The sequence below is a fragment of the Haemaphysalis longicornis genome, unplaced genomic scaffold (assembly GCF_048455015.1).
Source record: "Haemaphysalis longicornis isolate Haplotype H1 unplaced genomic scaffold, Haemaphysalis longicornis Haplotype H1 scaffold_9, whole genome shotgun sequence".
Lineage (NCBI taxonomy): Eukaryota > Metazoa > Arthropoda > Arachnida > Ixodida > Ixodidae > Haemaphysalis > Haemaphysalis longicornis.
In genome coordinates, this window is record NW_027526460.1 from 86304291 (window position 1) to 86322395 (window position 18105).

General features: G+C 46.5%; 1 protein-coding gene across 4 annotated transcripts in view; it reads left to right on the top strand.

Moving 5' to 3' along the window:
* LOC144152548 (uncharacterized) overlaps positions 1-18105 on the top strand; it is a 495420-nt gene that overhangs the window by 468627 nt on the left and 8688 nt on the right. For all 4 annotated transcript variants that reach the window (XM_077683846.1, XM_077683842.1, XM_077683844.1 and 1 more), the window contains exons 12-22: positions 2448-2555; positions 5837-6196; positions 7010-7105; positions 7205-7306; positions 7904-8020; positions 10647-10821; positions 12073-12188; positions 14047-14140; positions 14221-14309; positions 15505-15649; positions 17451-17548. In XM_077683846.1, coding sequence (XP_077539972.1) covers positions 2448-2555; positions 5837-6196; positions 7010-7105; positions 7205-7306; positions 7904-8020; positions 10647-10821; positions 12073-12188; positions 14047-14140; positions 14221-14309; positions 15505-15649; positions 17451-17548 — 1500 coding nt within the window. The remainder of the gene's footprint in view (positions 1-2447; positions 2556-5836; positions 6197-7009; positions 7106-7204; positions 7307-7903; positions 8021-10646; positions 10822-12072; positions 12189-14046; positions 14141-14220; positions 14310-15504; positions 15650-17450; positions 17549-18105) is intronic.

Here is an 18105-nt window from a genome sequence, read left to right on the forward strand (position 1 = left end):
AACGGCTTCTTTCTACGAGCATGTTTCTGCCATAAAGTCAACAACAAAAGTTCTTCACGTGTTTTTTTGTTTCTTTCTTATCGCTATTTTTTATAAAGTTCATTTTAGCGTGTTTTTATTTAAAATTATTACAAATACTTTCAATATTTATTCATGTTAACTTCATTTTCCACTGCTGAGTTCGATTTTATATGCGATTCCCAAGCTTGCCATGTTTTTTTTTTTTTTTTTAACGCTACGCTACGTGCATGCCAGTGCCATGCTGGACAGTTACTGTTTCTTTGTGGAAAAAATTACCCCAACATTGTCAAAAAACGATGACCAACACGTCCTGATTTCTGTATTTTTCTAGTTTCAGTGTGTGGTTTTTTTTTTTTTTTTCATTTTGTCTTAAGAAACGCACAACAATAACCCTATCCCAATCCCTGTCGCTGTCACGTGTGTCACATCGCTCATTTCGCATGAACCATTTCAGATTGAGTCTTCCCCTCATTACGCTGCCACTCTTTGTTGGAGAGCTCTTCCAGCTATTTGACATCCGATGACACCAGTGTCATTTGTTACCTCTGTCTGAAAGGAGAGTTGAAGGCAGTGGCTGCGCGGCTGGCTCCGCGACCCGAAGGTCGTTTGCTTTTTCGTCGAGAGCAGTTTCTCGGATATGAAGGAAGGGCTACATGGAGTGCCATCGAATCGGACTAATAAAGCCGTTGCTCCTTGCATACCTCAGCAGAATCGCACAAAACTCTCTTGGTCCTAGTGACAAATACTCCTTGCTAATGCCTCACCTACACTGAGACGTCAGTCGCTCTGCTTCCCTCACGTGCGCCATAGGCAAAACAATAGTCACTCACAAAAATAAGTATCACTTAGGGTTCATTCACATTCCAATCCAATCACTCAGACTCATTCACAGCCACAAAACGCTGTGAGCCCGACACTCGCATGTGGCTCACTTGTGCCTACGCTCGTGTAAGAGAGTGTGAATGGACTCACGAGTGAGCTTGGCAATCCCTACTGCTTGTTCTGAGCTCGACAATTGCTGAAACAATTTTACAATCAACGTTAAACACTTCAACAGCCACTGATAACTGGACAGCCATTCTATGATCGATCTGCTGGGAAGGGCTAGTTTTGGTGAGCAAGACCCGAAACTCAGAGTGGGCAACTCAAACTCAAGGGGAGGAATGAAAGGGGGCAAAGCACCTGGTGAGGATCGGATAACAGCAGACCTCTTGAAGGATGGCGGGCAAATTGTACTTGAAAAACTGGCGAACCTGTATACGCAATGCCTAATGACCGCAAGTGCACCGGAATCTTGGGAGAACGCGAACATCCTCCTAATTTATAAGAAAAGTGACATAAAAGACTTGAAAAATTACAGGCCCATCAGCTTACTGTCAGTCGTCTACAAGGTACTTACCAAGGTAATCGCTAACAGAATTGCCGCCACCTTAGAGTTCAGTCAACCTAATGAACAAGCAGGGTTTTGTAAAGGTTATTCAACAATGGACCATATTCACACGGTCAGTCAGGTGGTAGAGAAGTGCGCGGAGTATACTCAACCCCTATATATAGCCTTCATAGATTATGAGAAAGCATTTGACTCGGTCGAAGCCTCAGCAGTCATTCAGGCATTGTGGAATCAGGGTATAGACGAGCATTACGTAAGAATACTAGAGGACATCTAGAATGGGCCCACAGCTATCATTGTCCTCCATAAGAAGAGCAGTAAAATACCTATAAGGAAGGGCGGTAGACAAGGAGCAACAGATACTGGTTGCCAGATACTGTAGGGGTTCCCAAGATACTGTCGGCAGTCGGAACCACCACTCATTTGTATACTGTGCAACAAATCATACACCACATTGACATCTTCTGGGCTTTCATGGACAGCTTTAAATCTGTAATCCGGATAGCGACTGCCTTTCCCACAGTTCATCTAGTTGTTCATTTAGTAGCTGCATCACCCTCTGTTTCCGTTGTCATTGTTTTCTTCGCTGAAAGGGCTGTCGACTCGGAGGGTTCTCACCATTAAGGGACCACGGTTCGTTCGCATCACGCAACCGCGTGCACCGGACGCCGGTCCGAGACAACGGCGGGCCGTGCATGAGGCACTGGGCTATTCCGAGTCACTGCTGCCTGCAATGATCACGTCTGCCCTTCTCTCTTTCCCCTGTGAGCGAAGCGCCGCTGCTGCTGCCATCGCTGCTGCCGTGAAGCCCGCTGCTTCCAGCGCCGCCCCCCGTGCCGCTGCTGCTGCTTCTTCTACGCTGCCTGCCGTAGTTCTGGCCTGCCCATGGACCGAGCGCACTCGCATGCACGCCTTGTAACGGGAAAGGCTCTTCCCTCCCCGCCTGCAAAGCAGCCCCCTCCTTCCTGCATGTGTGTTTCGCGAGCGAGCGGCGCCTGCTAAGAGCTGCCCTCTGTCCGTCCACATGTGTGTCCAGTTTGACAGGGCCAACAGGGCCAAGACCGAGTGCCTTGGCGGACTCGAAGAGGTCCTCAGCACGCTCAGGCCGTCCGAGTTCTGCGACGAACAGCTCACCAAGTACAAGGCAAGCGCCTCTCCTTCCTCGCCTCCACCTCCACCCTGACGTCACCGCGAGGAATTCCTGCTTCCTCTACCACTGTAATGCCTTTAACAGTCCCTCGGTATAATAGGCACGCGATAGAGGCTGTATTCACTGCCGAGGCACGCATGCAGGCTACCATGGGAGTGCGCCGTCACTGGTTACGTCGGGCTCCGCGGGAGGGCGGTACTTGTCCGTGTTAAGCACATGGTGTGTGTTGGACGTTCCAAGCTCAACCCCACCTAACGCAAAGTAATGCCTCGACTCTAATGTGAGTTCGATTAATAACATCTCTGTTGACACAACCGTTGAGAATCGGGTTGAAACGGAGCAGACGATGCACACAGGTGTTTTTTTTTCCTTCGACGTGCAAGCGCTGTGGCGCAAGCCGCGCCGTGTCCGTGGCGCTTCGGCCATGTCCGTGACCGTTCCCAGTGTTGCCAAGCGGAGGAATTGACAGCTAAGCTTTGCAGTGAATACTATCTATACACGACAACCAGGGACTAAATCCTATGGGGCGCCGGAAGACTTCTGGTAGGGTTGATTCCTGGTGCGGTCTGACATGATCGGCTGCGCGTGCGAAAACGTCACAGAAAATCGCGCATGCAGCCAATTACGTGAGACTGAATGAGAAATCAATCCCGTCAAAGGTTTTCTGGCACACCATCAGATTTACCGCCGGCTCCGTTAAATGTCTTCTGTATATGTCACGGCTGCGACACATCTTCAGCCACTGTTTCCACGAGTTAAAAGCAGCTGTTGTTGGGAAAGTGCAATAATAATGCTCAATTTGCACAAGTATGCAAAGGCTGCAGCATTTACAAGTTGCACTGATCCTGAATGTGAAAGGGTGCTCTTTGTATTTAGTCGCTATCCCGAAATGGAGGGCACAATAGGAACAATATCTACTTGCTTTGTTGATGCAACACTGCACACTCAGCAGGAATATACGCCGGATACGGAGTAAATGGCTTGTCCTCTAACGCACTCTTTATTCGGAGTATTATTTGCTCCGCTAGAGAGTATTTCGTTAACTCCGATAATGAGGAGAGTTTCTTCAGGCACTTAGCTGAGTATTTGTGCTGCCCATCACTCCGCTGGGGAGGAGAGTTCTTCCGGACATTTAGCGGCGTATTTTATTATATGCAGTACTCCGCGAAGGAGGACAGTCTTGCCAGACATTTAGCAGAGCGTTTTGTCATTCAAAACACCTCTGAAGGAGGGTGTGTTTGTAGGCATCCGGCACAGCATATCATTTCAGCCAAAGCTCCGCCACGGATATATGTGTTTTCAAGCAAGAGTATTTTGTGTTCTTCAGAACCACGCTGAGCAGGTAGTATCGAGACTTGCATTATACAAAACAAAAATTTATTGCACCATCCCAATCGTGTGTGTGAGGAGGTTCAAAAACTTCGGCTCAAACTACTTCAGCCACCAAAGTTGCTCCAGACTCCAGATGACATCGGTAGCGTGAGGATTGGCCTACCATTCTGTAAGGTATAAATTCAAATCACGTGAACAATAAAAACAGAGGCGAGCTACTTAGCTCAAGTCATTCCATAAACGTTCATTCTAGCTTCCTTTGGATTCTTAACAATTAATAGCTGTTACCTTGCCTTAGAAGACGTCCCTAAACGTCGCTGCACTGAGCTGTATACGAAAGTGTGCTACTCTACCAGTAGGGTGAATTTTCCAGAGAGCTTATAATGAACACTCCTCATTTTGAAAGGTGGAATTTTGCGTCCGTGTGCCCTAGCGCTTCTGGGTTCCTTCATTAGAAAGATAACTTATCCGCACAGCCTCGAGTGCTTCCGTTATACCCATGTTCAAGGCCGTTCCTGGTAAAAGCTCCAAGAAATGCTGTCCGGACGCAATGGAACTTCCGAATCCAGGCTTGAGTAGAATGCCGTGACAGGACACATCAATGTGTGGCCGCGAACGAATCCCCAAAGACGTTTTTATTGTGACTGCTCTTTACCATGCATGAACCAAGCCGACGCATTCCATTTGGCAGGCTGAACTGCGGGACGTACGGTTCGTGATACAGTCGGCAATCGATAATTCGAAGTCGCTTAATTAGAGTTTTCGGTTGACTGGAAGTGATGTTCCGGTCCCGCCAATTTCACGTACCATTCAGTGGAATAAATCGCTCGATAATTCGAAGCTAAAACCCATTGCACCGGTTAAGTGGAAGTTATTTAGAATAAAAGGCATCGAGGTTACCGTCATTTCTCGATAAAATTTACAATCTTAAGCACCAAAACACCGCCGTGCTCTGCACTATGTCAGCACCATCGCAACAGAGGCAGCGCGCAGGCGATAAAGCGGCGGTTCAGTTGAGACTCGCGCCAGCGTAGGCATCCCTTGCTTTTCAGGTCCTCAACCTTCTTTTCACACACGGCGTGGCGTGAGCAGTTTGTGTGGTGGGCGCTTCAGGCTTCGATTTCAGCGATAAGTCTACACCATCAGGGCACACCGTATTGTACGCTCTAATCAGCGACAACAGTCGAGATCCTGAACAAAATAAAGAAGGGACACGTGTTTTGGGCTAATAACAACACTGCTCTTGTGCTTTTTGTTTAACTGGAAGGTCGGTTAATTGGGATGTTCGTGAACTGCGCTTGAGGTGACTAAGAACACACTTTTTTAAGGAAAACAAAAGAACGACGTGGCAGCACGAGCGTTCGTACTGTCCACGTCGTTCTTTTGTTTTCCTTTAAAAAGTGTGCCCTTAGTAAAATCGAGCACAGTTCACGAACATGCAAAACCAACTAGCCCAATTCCTAACCTTACTGACGGTTAATTGGGAGTTTTTTTTTGCGGTAACCATGGACTTCGGATTAACGGGAGTCGGCTGTGACTCCATGATTCCGTCCGCTACACACAAAGCCGGCACTTCGCACGTTCCTCAAGGTCTCGAATTCCAAAGTGGAACAAGTGGAACTAAACGTTTCTAACAATACTACCAACAAAGCGTAAGTGGTGTGTAATAATATTGGCAGCGAAAAATGGTAGTGCAATCATTTATTTGAAGGAAAGTTATTTTAAAGCAAGATTTAAAGTTTTCACGTGCCCCTAAAGTTTAGTTTTTCAAATCTGAAAACCTGCGAAAATTTTAAAACACGAGGAAATTGCGAAGCGCCAACATATTCAAACTATTGCTTCAATCATCCGCGGAAGGTTCGCAAAACAGGTCGACCGATTCAATTCGGGTAGCTCTGCAGAAGCGGGTGTGCTCTGTGACCACGGCGTTGACCTCCGCGCAGGGAAAGAAGTGGGAAGATTTCGTATCGTCCCTGAAGAATCCAGACGCCGACAGCGAGGACGAGGACGAGAACGAGTCGAGCGGCGGAAGCGCCGCCACCTCGCCCAAGAACGGCAACGCAGCGGCTCTTTCAGCAGCGATGGCGGGGTTGGCGTCCTCGTCGGCGTCGGACAATCTTTTGATGCCCGGCGACGCCGACCGGGGCAGCCCGACGGCCATGGGCGACGCTATGCAGAGCCAGTTCCTGCGCACCATCAACCAGACGATTCTGAAGAACGAGGCCAAGAAGAAAGACGCGCTCTGGGAACTCTTCCAGAGCGAGCTCAACTTCCTCGAGGACCACCTCATGGTCCTCAAGAATGTGAGTGCACGCCTCCTCCTTCTTACAGCGTTGCTTCTCAACCATGAGCTGGCCGGAGGCCTCTTTTGAGGCGGCAAAATGTGACACGGATCAGAGGGACTGCTCTGATCCGTGTCACAGTTTCAAACAATGTGCCTGTTTGCAGCTTAAGTCATAAATACACCAAATCAATTCTGGCCTTTTGTATCTCACTTTTACGCTGATTCATAGCGTGTCGTCAGAGAAATTGCACTTGCAGCTAAAAGTCGCCAAAACCCTACATCCTGTCTACTGTGTGTCCGGCTTCTTCGCACAGTTGGCGTTTTGCGCGAAAATATAACGCTAAAACGTTCGATACGCGAATAAGTTAAACTTGCAGTCCATGCAGCGAAGCCCTTTCTAGCGTTGCTGGTTTCGCGAAACGAAAAGAAGAATAGGAATGGGGGCGAGGTATTCGGGGAAGGTTTCGTGAACCCCTGGAATGTCCCCGCAGACCCATTTAAGAATCATTGTCTTATAACAAAGGCGAGAGGTGTGCGGATATTGAAAACTCTGAAAACTTCGCGAATAGAGTTTGGTATTCGTTTGGATTGACAGTGGGGTTTTACCGACGAGTATTTAAAATTTTCGAATATTCTGGATAGAGCAATAAAGGTTTGCTTTCCCGTACGACACGCCAACTTTCTAACTTCAGCATTGAAGGACACTGCTTCAGCGTATGGCACGCCCCTGTGGGTTGTCTTTTTTGCATGACGCCACAGTTGTGCAAAGAAGCTTGACACTTGCGAGCCATGCGCGAAACACGTGGCACAGTGTTTTTATTACTTTTTGCAGGTGTTCATGGAGCCCCTGAAAAAGATCCAAGTGGAAGGCTACGCCATGTTCGCCGAGCCAGAGGTGCTCTTCGGGAACCTCGATGAGCTGTGCTGTGTAAGTTGCCTTACACATCTTTTTTCCGCCCACGGCTACATGCATGCCGTCGTAGCTAGATAGTGAGATAGATTCGCGTCTCCCTCGTCGTCTTTCCAGGTGACGTACGCCTTTTGTAAAGAGTTCATCAGTTTCATCTTGGCCACCCTCAACTCGGGAGACTTCAACACCACCGACGTGTTGCTGAGACTTTTCAAGAAGGTATGGCAGCACTGCTTTCGTACCTCCTCCTTTTCTTTTAGCTTGCTATGAGCACGGAAACAAAATCTTGGTCTGGGCCTTTTTTTCTATTTAAAGCCTGGTCCTCACTAGCAACTGAGGTGTTGGTTTGTTTGGGTTGCAACACATCTATTTTTCAGCTTTTCTCAGCTCATATTGATGGCAGCTAGACACAAAGGGTGTCAAATAGTGCCTCATTGTTGCATGGCATCCAAAGACTATTCACAGCTGCGAAGTAACAACTAGATACAGTATAGCCCACTTATAGCGAACCAGGTTTTAACGATATACCAGGTATAAAAAAAACGAATCTTTGTTTCCCGTTACCATTTGTACACTTATACTTTATGTTCAGATATAGCGAAGAACGGTTATAGCGAAGTGATTTCCATTTCGCGATGTGTTCGTTGTAAGTGGGCTGGACTACATACCTTCCTGTTATACTCTTCGTTGTCTCTATGGCAGCCATATAAGCGTTTTTGTTGCCCTAGAACGCATTCTCCGTCCACTTCGTGTAAATTTTTCTCATTTGCTTTTGTACTTAAGATCGCTTTTATTTATTTGGCCTCTTCCTTTCAGAGCACGAAGGCGGCAGCACTCAGGCAAGCGTACCACAGGTACACGCTCAACTACATAAATGCGCTCAACTACTTGGAGACCCTCAGGAGACAAGTGGAGTTCAACGAGTTTGAGAAGGTATGTATGTGGGCTTCGGCGTTTCACAAACGTGCACGACTGACTGATGCGACTGAAGTCAGCAGTACGGAAGAGTTTGAGGAAAAATAGATGTAAGTCGCGTCAGAAATGCAAAAATTCCAAATATAGCAGCAAACACATCTTTTAATGCTCGTATAAGTCATTTTTCTGTCTCACTTCATTCTCGTCCGTTCAGTGAAAGCGATCATCCGGAAGTGGGAAGGGGGGCGAGTAAAACACGAGTGAATTTTAAAAAGCATCAACTGCGGCAGTATTACGGCCTTGGTGGTGAGCTAACGTTTTGGAGAGGGAAGTGGGACGGCAGAGGCATCTCGTATAGGGAAAAGGGAGATGCGTTGTTTCATTTTTTTATTATCAAACTGCACTGTGTAGCATATGGTTGACGGGCAGTTAAAGCTGCACATGCACCTTAATTAATCCCAACAATATTCGCCAGCTTTGCCTTAAACGCTCGTACATTTAAAACAAAGCGCACCTTCTTACGGAGTATCGAAATTGCTGTGAACGAGAGTGCTTCAGCGGGCCCAGGAATGGTGAGCTTCTTCAGGAGGGCAGTGTTAGCAAATCAGTAAAGGCATTTTTATGGCCCTATCTTTCAAAGAAACCCCCCTTATCCTGTTTCTCTCTTTTTTTTTCGCTTTACTCAACACGTACAGTCGGGGACTTAATTTTGCAGACCACGCGAGCGCGTGGCAAAAGCCACCGATGCGCGCTCTGGAAGCCCGGCGCCTGTTGTCGAGACCGGCGCGGCGCGCATGCGCGTCCTGTTTTACTCTCAGGCACGCCGATTTTCTCGCTTCCTGCTGCGGTGCTTCGATGGTCACTCAAGCACCGCAAAGCGACGCCTTTGCAGCACTCCTGTCTTCCCGGTGGCACATTTGGGGCCTAACGTGAAGATTGCGAGGGCTTTGGCGCAAGTGCTCCTCGCGTCCTGATAAACACTTGCGCGCAATGTTTTATTTGTTTTTTTTTTTTGTGTCTTATCGTTTATAGACGATGAGACTAGCGGCTTGCGAACGGCGTACCCGAATGAAGCGCCTACAAAGCACAGTCTCGCGGTACGCGCTACCGACGACGAAATGCCAGCTATATGAATAGCGAACCTTTTTTCACCTTGTGTATTGTGTAATTTGTAATTTAGGGAACGCCAAGCAGCTTTGCTGGTAACATCAGCGTTCCAGACGTGAAGTCAGTGAAGCTTGGCTGATATTTTCCTATGGTGCAGAAGGGGCGTTGAAGACGTACGTGGTTGACAGCCTTGCTTCTCGCAGCTCATAAAGTGGTGTACCTTTCAGTTCTCAACCGTAATTGCGTCGCAACTCCCCCTCCCCCCACTGTGCGCCATTGGGAGCGTGAAAGGTACTAGGGACCCTGATGTTAAAGAGGGAAGGAGAGGGGAAGGGTGGGCAGGAGGAGGAGGAGGATGCGTTAAAGCGACTCACTTCGCAAGAGACTTGTGTTAAAGTTTTGAGGTTTTATGCACTGAAGTGGCACTTGGGTATGAAGCAGTTGTAGTGGAAGAACAGAATAATAAGCTAAACTACTTGGCACTTTCCTTGTTCGCCTGCATCACAAGGAACTTTTCTTTGTTGTAGCGAGTACAAGTTCCTTGTTGGAACATTGGCGCCAAGCTGAACAAAAGAAGCCTGCAGCCATTTCTTTACTGAAAGCACTGCAGGGGTCGACGAAAGCTTCAGAAAATAAGAACACCACGATACTGCTCCTCCTGTCACCGAACATTACTTTGTCCCGGGTGGGAAAATGTGATATAAACATATATGTGTGTGTGTGTCAACTGTAATCTTATCTAATGCTCTTAAATTCCTTCAAAAGAGTAATTAAAGGGACCCAGAAAAGCCTTTTGTAAAAGTTACAAAAGGCCTGTATTGTCGAGTAGTACCAATATAGCGATGCAATGCCGTATTCAGTATTAGCTGCGCGAGAAGCAATCAAGTGCACCTCTGCCCTCTTGTCGATCGATTCCTTCTCCCTCTCTGCTTCTTTCAAAGCAGCTGGAAACACTGGGAATAGCCATGTGACATCGCGACGCTCGACTTCCGTTCTCCGCTAGCTACATTCCTGCCCCTAGGCACGCGTCAATCGCTGCGGACCCGCCTTTGCCTCCGGGGTCGCGCAGGAAGGAGGAAGAGCAGTCGGAAGCCGATGGCAGTGACGTTGCCGGCGGCCGACGATCGGCCGAATCAGGGGGGCGCCTCGCCGTTGCGTCAGCCGCGACCGGCGTTGCGTCAGCCGCGGTCGGCTCGCTGCGGCGTCGCGCTCATCGGCTGAGAAAGGCGATCTTCAAAAATTGTTTACAAATTATCCGTACAACGTATGGGGCTCACACTTGGCTCAAAAATCCCCCGTTATGTGTTCTACCACCTGAATGCATTTGATTGCCACCTTCACAACGCTTTTCTGGGTCCCTTTAAGCCTGAAATTTTCACAGTGCGGTCAGTGGTGTGGCCTCATTATTCTCTGAAGGCTTCATGGCCCCCCAGTGCGTTCATTGATAGAGCGGCTTCCAACTTTTCCAACAATAATCAAAGCACTTGCACAGAGCCTACACACGATGCAACCAACATCTCTTCTTTGCGTCACGCAGTGGTGTGCCCGGGACCCCCGGTGCAAGAAGCTGCAGTTGACGGACCTGCTGGTGTCGCCCGTGCAACACATCATGCGTGTCCCGCTGATCCTCAAGGAGATTGAGACACGCACCGAGGACATGGAGGAGCGCGACTGCATCACCGCCATCCTCGAGGCCGAGGAGAACTCCCTCCGTGAGTTCGGCCCCCCAGTATGCGTCGGGGGGAAGCTCAGCTGATTGGATTGGTTGACAGATTACGGGATGTCGCGTGCTGAAGCTCTACACCAGGGCTATGAGGCGCGCCATTTTGGAGGGCACCGGATTGGTTTTGACCACCTGCAGGGATTCTTTACGTGCGCCGAAATCTTGTACACACGGACGTTTTCGCTTTTCGCCTCTATAAGAAAAGCAGCTGCCGCGGCCGGGATTGAATCCACATTCTTGGGCTCAGCAGCACAATTCAAATGCTTCACAGGCAGAGTTTTAATGCAATTTGACAACGGCGGCTTGGTTCTGTCCAGGCTGCTTCAACGAAGCCAACCCAGTTAATGACGCATCCCCACCTACGATTTAACTTTAAAAATGTTTCATGGCACTAAACAGCACAAGCATATTTTTCATAGGGCAAAATGTCCCAGCGTAAGACGTTTTCATCCTAGCATGTGCTGGGTCTCACCGCTTGGTGAGTTTGCTCTGTCACTGCCACTGGCAGTGACTGGTTGTTTGGTAGCACTGCAGCAAAGTAAGCTCATGGCAATGTTTTTGGATGCATGCTTCCAATTTTCCTAAGGTTAAGGGCGATGGCATCGTATGTCCTTTAGTAGCTGCTTTGATCCCATATCTGCAAATTGCACTGAAACAACTCAACCCATTGCCTTCAAGGTTCCACGCTAATGCGTGCAGCTTGATCTCTAGTGGCCTGTGTTCTAGTTCCTGTGAAATTAGCTTTTTTTTAGTCTTTGTCCTAAGCGCGAAACTTTGATGTGGGATAAATGACTCAAAAGTATGCTGGACCACGACAATTGCAGATGGGTTCACTGATGGGTATGTGTTACTTAAGGGAACCAGCGCTAAGATGGGGCAAATGAGGAAATTCACGTTACACAAACCTTGACAAACAACTGAGCATGGTTTATTGTGGAAGAAAAATAGCTGTAAAAAAGCAAGGAAAGAATAGATGTAACGTAGTACCAGCAAAATGATGTGGGCAGACCTCAACATGCTGCCCGCTCTGTGTCAGCACAGTGTCAACTACTCTCTACAAGTGCACTAAGTCCCTCTCAAGAGGCAATGCAGACAGTTCACTGATGCATGCGTTTCCCCTCTTGTTGATTGTGAAAGCTGCATCAATTACATGCTCTCTGATCAGGATGCCTACAACGCTACCATCAGAATAGTAACAAAATAACTGCAACAATACATGCTTTGCTTTGGTGGCTTTCAGGTGAACTCGATGACAAGATGAAGTGGCTGAAAAACTTTGAGCGACTGCTGGAGATCCAGAGGAACATCGTGTGGCCACCAGTAACCGAACTGGACAAGAATGTCTTCATTCCTGAGGTATACTCAATTGATTGATTGATTGATTGATTGATTGATTGATTGATTGATTGATTGGTTGGTTGGTTGGTTGGTTGGTTGGTTGATTGATTGAGTGATTGTTTGTTTGATTGTATGATTGATTGATTGTTTGATTGATTGTTTGACTGATTGTTTGTTTGATTGATTCACTAGCTCATAAGCACCAGCGAAACAAAAAAGCACAGTCGATATCGAACATAACAAAAACAATTCAAACTTCGTTTGGTTGGCCTTCCCACAAGACACGAGGCAGAGACGCGCTATTAGAAGCACGCTTTCAATGGCATATGTTTGTTTAGCTACCTAGTTACTTGTACGCGCACCTTTGAAATACAGCACCAATCTGTTCCCTATAGAGCTATGCACATAATATAAAAGCACAGCATCGATTAAACAGCTTCTACAGGTTACTCAAGCCTGCTGATGGTAACGTGCTGGTTGAATAAAACAGATATGCCATATTTACTTGCACAATAGGTGCACTGCTCGCACCAAAAGTGTGATCCCAAGCGTGTTGCAAACAAAATTCTACGGAGCTTCATTCACTGGCCTATCACCTAAAACTTGTTGGAAACAAAAAGCTACAGCTGTTCTGTTCGAGTTCATAAGAAAACAGTCATTCTTTCCACGAATCCACTTTCGTTATTTTTAATTGCATTCAAGAAAAGCTTCTGAAGGTAATCTCAACCTGGTGCTCATAAATAATGCCTACGGACAGTGATTGTAACCATTCATTAGTGCCATAACATGTAATGAGATACCTTATATGAGATACCTAAAAGAATCAAATAATTTTACCTACAACATGAAAATACACCTGCTAAAAGAAAACACTAAGATAATGAACCCAAGCCCTCAAGTCGAGATTAATAGTGTTGATTGCTTTTCGTGCATACTACATATACCATCGCCTCCTGTATTTTTGCAATGCCAAACGCATCGCGCACTTCCCAATGGGAGCGAGTGGTACGCCTGCAGTGCCCACATGTCGCGAGGTTGGGCCCTGAGCTGAACCGGGATCACGCAACCGTAACTGACTTCGAGAGCGGCTTGTGCCTGGTTGCCAAGGCAACCGATGTTTGAGATTGTCAAAGAAATGGCGCTCGCTCCAGCGCTAGAAAGCTCAGAGCCGCGGCGGAGCATGTTTTGCCAACGTTGCCGCTCTCCACCACGCGTCGCCCCAAGCTAAACTGGTCACATGATTGAAGCGCTGGGAAGGCTACTGATTGGGGTAGAGTGGCCGCAGTAGAAGGAGAGGGCTTGGTTGGCCGGTCCGGGCTGATGCGTTTGGCATTGTAAAAATACAGGAGGCGATGACATATACCCATATATTTTTTAACATTATCTTTCCATAAGCACCTCTCAAGCTTATATTTATTTATGTGAAAATGATCTTGCTTAAAGTGTAAATCAAGGTGCAATCAATCAATCAATCAATCAATAAAACTCCAGCTATACAAACGAAAAATATTTTGTGTTCAGAATCGAATAAAGGGTTCTAAAACAAACTTCATTGCTGTACTTAGTTTCTTGTGTAACCACGTTGTAGCCTCAGCATTGGCTTGACTAATTGGGCAAAAACAGACCTATAAGCATTTCATTGACAGTCTAACGCCTAGTACCCAGTTCCTCAAAGGAATCAGGGGAAAAGGAAAATAAAAACAAATTTTGAATTATCGTGCAGCTAAATATTTGCAAATATAAGTGGAAAATAAAAATCGTGTTTATCACACCTTTAAACCACTAATAGAGCATTTTCCAAATTTGCACCTCACAACCTGATGATAAGACTGTGAAGCTGACTCTGAGGCCAAATTGCCTTTGCGTCTCCCTGCAGTTCCTGAAAGTGCCGCTATCGAAGCAGCCTTGCGAAAGGCTGATCGTCAGCCCTCGACGCCAAATAATCCTGGAAGGCTCACTACTGCTGCTAGGTGAGTTGCGGCACAAAGGGCGTGCTCATCCCTGAGCAATATGCGGAGCCTACAAATATGCCTTTTCAACGCTATCGCAGATAATCCTTCGAAGGGGTCCGAAGTCTATGTGGTACTTTTCGACGACATGATCCTCATCACAAAGAAGAAAAAAGGGCTCATAAAAAAGGTGAGGAAAAAAATTTCTTCCCTGTTTTCCCTGCAGACATTCCATTTTGTAAATGCGTTAATAAGCACTGAGACGTCCCTCGATACTCACCTAGTTCTCGAATATGCTGACACCTAATGCCCTTCTGTTTTTAGGGCCAGAGCCCCTTAAGGGCTCGGGCTGTTGGCGTCTCATGTCATCATCATAAGCATTGTCTCATGTAGTCAAGGTACTAACACACCTGGACACTCATTTACGTCGTGTGCTAGAACGTAACGCATACTCAAAAGACACCGGGACACTAGTTTATGCCTCGCACTAGAACGCTTCGTGCTTCAAAGACACGAGACTTTTACAGCAAAGCTGTATACCTCTATCCCCAACGGTTTCATATCCGTGGGCAAAAACGCCAAGGTGCCAAGAACACACTTATACACTGCTTGCTTCGCCCCTCCCCTCCCCAGGTTTCACGTCAGTGAAGTTGGCCCGGGATCTTTTTCATATAAGAGCTCAGCACTACTACTTCGGATGCCAATAAACAATTTTATCCGGGTTATGACGATATATAACATGAGATGATTCCTCATCTTTCTCATGACTCCCGCTCACACCTTCTGGAATATTACAGCTCAACATAGTTGTGTGGCATCGTCAGTTTAACTTGGTGGCGTCCCTAAACTGGAAGTCAAACACTTATCTCTCGCCTCGACTTGCCAATTAATTCCCTCCCACAATACAAGCAGCTGGACTCGTGGCTGGTATACTACCTGGTAGAGTGACCGCATTAGATAAACAAGTGTTCAGGTTAAAATCCCAAACCAGTACGAATTTTCCTTCAGGTTCGAAGATTGTGAGAAAGTTGTGAAGCCTTTCCATTGTAGCTTCATGGCTGCGTTTCAGGTGGATGTCAGATTTTCCCTTTGCGAAAAAAAATTACTTTTAAAAAATAAAAACGACCTGCTACATTCATCCGCACATTGCTAACAATGGCTGTTTCATGCCTCGCATCTTCTACTGCACGACATTAAGTTGTGAAAGCAGAGACAGTAAAACACGCACAGCCGTTATGGCACAAAAATAAGGCTGACGAGTAGCACATTCCCGGTTTCATATCCCTGCCTTTGCACACACAGACTTTTAAGAACGTCATTGAGTTGCGCAATCGAGATTTTTTTCTTCCCTTCTTAATACTGCGAGACACTGTCCTGTGTTCCAGAAATCATCTATGAACCTCCAGGAGAAGGAGAACCCGCAAAAGAAGATCAACACGATACAGGACGGCTCCAAATACGTAGTCTTCAAGCAGCCATTATCACTCGATCGGATCTGCATCCATGATGTCAACGCACAGGAAAGCGGAGGTTAGTGGCAGTTAGTGACAGCTTCGCATGTCATCCTTAAAAATGTATTCGTAAATTCACTTCGGTTGCTGCAGCGTACAGTATGTCGTCAAGAGTATACGATGCCAAAAAATTAACGTCTGTTTAAAATGCAAAGAACGGACTTTTCATAGATGCACTGCACACTTAGGTATCACACAAATGTATTGGCGTCCAACCATAGGCTGGACCCCTGCTGTCACAACTGCACACTCCTAGCACTCTGGCGAAGTTATTTACAAGTGGTCGTTTAACCAAGTCCGCTAATCTGGTGTCGTGACTTGTAACATCACAGGTAATGAGGCAGAAAACGGTTGGTTTATGGCAACACTAGTTCGTGTGCCTAATTATTGTTTTCCACGTTATCGAAGCGCTCTTGCCGCTTAAACTATACTCGGTGACAACTTAAGAACGGCACCGGAAGTTGCCGCTGTGCCTTATCACCGTAGCTGGATGTTTCTCCGCGCGGCGCAAGTAGGGCTTTACTGTGAATATTTTGAACATGGCGTGAGCCGTTCCCGTGATTTGTTGGACTTAATATGCTTATAAACGACTCCAGTGACGACAAACAAACTGCGTGAGACAAGGCAGACGGTATCACGCATTCATAGCAAACCCCTTTCAAAACGCGCGCGCACTGACGTCACGGGTCCGGTGCTTTGGCGGAGTGATACACTACATGAGGTGGTGCCGTTCTTGAGTTGTAACCGAGTATAGTTTATTTGTAAACAAACACATGTATTGACATAGGCCAATTTGTTCCTCCAGTTTATAAACCCTTTAAAACTTGCCCTCAAAACAAACTATATTTTGTTGGGCTAGCCAGTAAAATAAGTTCGAGAGATTAAATGAATGCTTGCAGACGCCTTGTTTGGCGTCAGTCCTGCTAGATGGCGCTACGATACTGCTCAGGACGGCTGTCCGAACTTGCTTCGTTTTTGGCCTGATTTGTACCAGCTAATTTTCTTTACGGTTGATAGTAATCGTTCGTGAAGCATAGTCTGTATGCTCGACAGAAAGAGTCACAGAAAACAATGTATGTCGCTTATGTCAACTGGCCAGTGTAAGCTCTACGTGCTGGACAGCCGTGCAGCTATAACCGCCATAGTGCACACAGTGTGCACTGGTGCTTCTATGTTTATGTGTGCATTCGTAACTTCCATTGTTTACACCACCATTATTTCTGCTATAAAAAAGATATGAAAATTTAAGCGCAAATAGCTCATTCTGCAAGCTTATAAGCCCTGCCTAACTTGCGTTTGCTTTTGTCGGCCTCAGCCACTCACACAGCTGCCCATAATGCGGCATAGGTTTTAGTCCGGGAAATGAGCTACTGGGTCACATAGCCATTCTCCTTTTTCTTAATTATATAGCCTATTGGAGTGAAGTTTGTGGTAAAAAGTGGTGTCGGTGCTATTCTAACAAGGTAATCTTTCGAATGAACCAAACTTGCCTCCTTTTGTATTCATGGCTCCTTTAAGCTTGTCGGCGGAGAATCGATGTAATGACAAAAAAGTTAACCCAAAGTAACGTGCCATGCAGTGAAGCTTAAAAGTTTACGTGTCATGCGGCAGAACCATCTTTTAGTGCTCTATTATCTGTACAAATACAAGGCATTTCGAATATCTTCAAAAGATAATGAAGCACTGCAAGTCAAATCGAATATTGAAGTATTACACGTACGCACACCTCTAGCTTACATGCTTGTTTAAAATAACAATGCTCCGTAACCATTGGAGAGGCAGAGCTCGTTTCAGCTGACTCTGAGGTGTTTTCACTTCAGCTCAAGGCCTCAAGAATGTCTTCGTGTTCGTCTGCCTGAACCGGTTCCAGCAGATCACCACAGTCCACACACTACAAGCCTCAAACGAAAGCACAAAGGTAAAGAAATGATGAAGAACAAGCGCTATTCCCCCATTTTTTGGGCCTCCAGATAAAAATTCTCTGTATTAGAAACCCTTGGTGACAACGTTAAAGTAATGCACTGAGCTACTTTCTTCTTTAAATTATGAAGCATTTATTTGGTGTTACTGAGATATTTGTCCCAACTTTTGTGTGTATGTACGAATGTCACGAATACTATATTGGAGTGGGGTCACACAGACATGCAAAAGAGGAAACAGGCTCTCGACGCAAGCACAAAGGCATTTTTTTTTTCGGGTGCACGCAGCATTGCAAGGTGTGGAAAAGGAAAAGGGAAAGGAAGAAGCTGAAATGTATTTGTGAATGGCCTAGCACCTTTACAAAACCTGCTGAGAGTGAAATGCCAGATATTACGAATAAAACTTGCTCTACACGTCATCAAATATCACATGAAATACACATCGAGGGCTGGTGAGCTAAAATTACCGATTAAGCTTTAACCGGTAGTCGGAAAAATGCGAATTGAGTTATTTGCGTGTGCATGCTGGTCAAACATTCACACAACTGATCTCCTC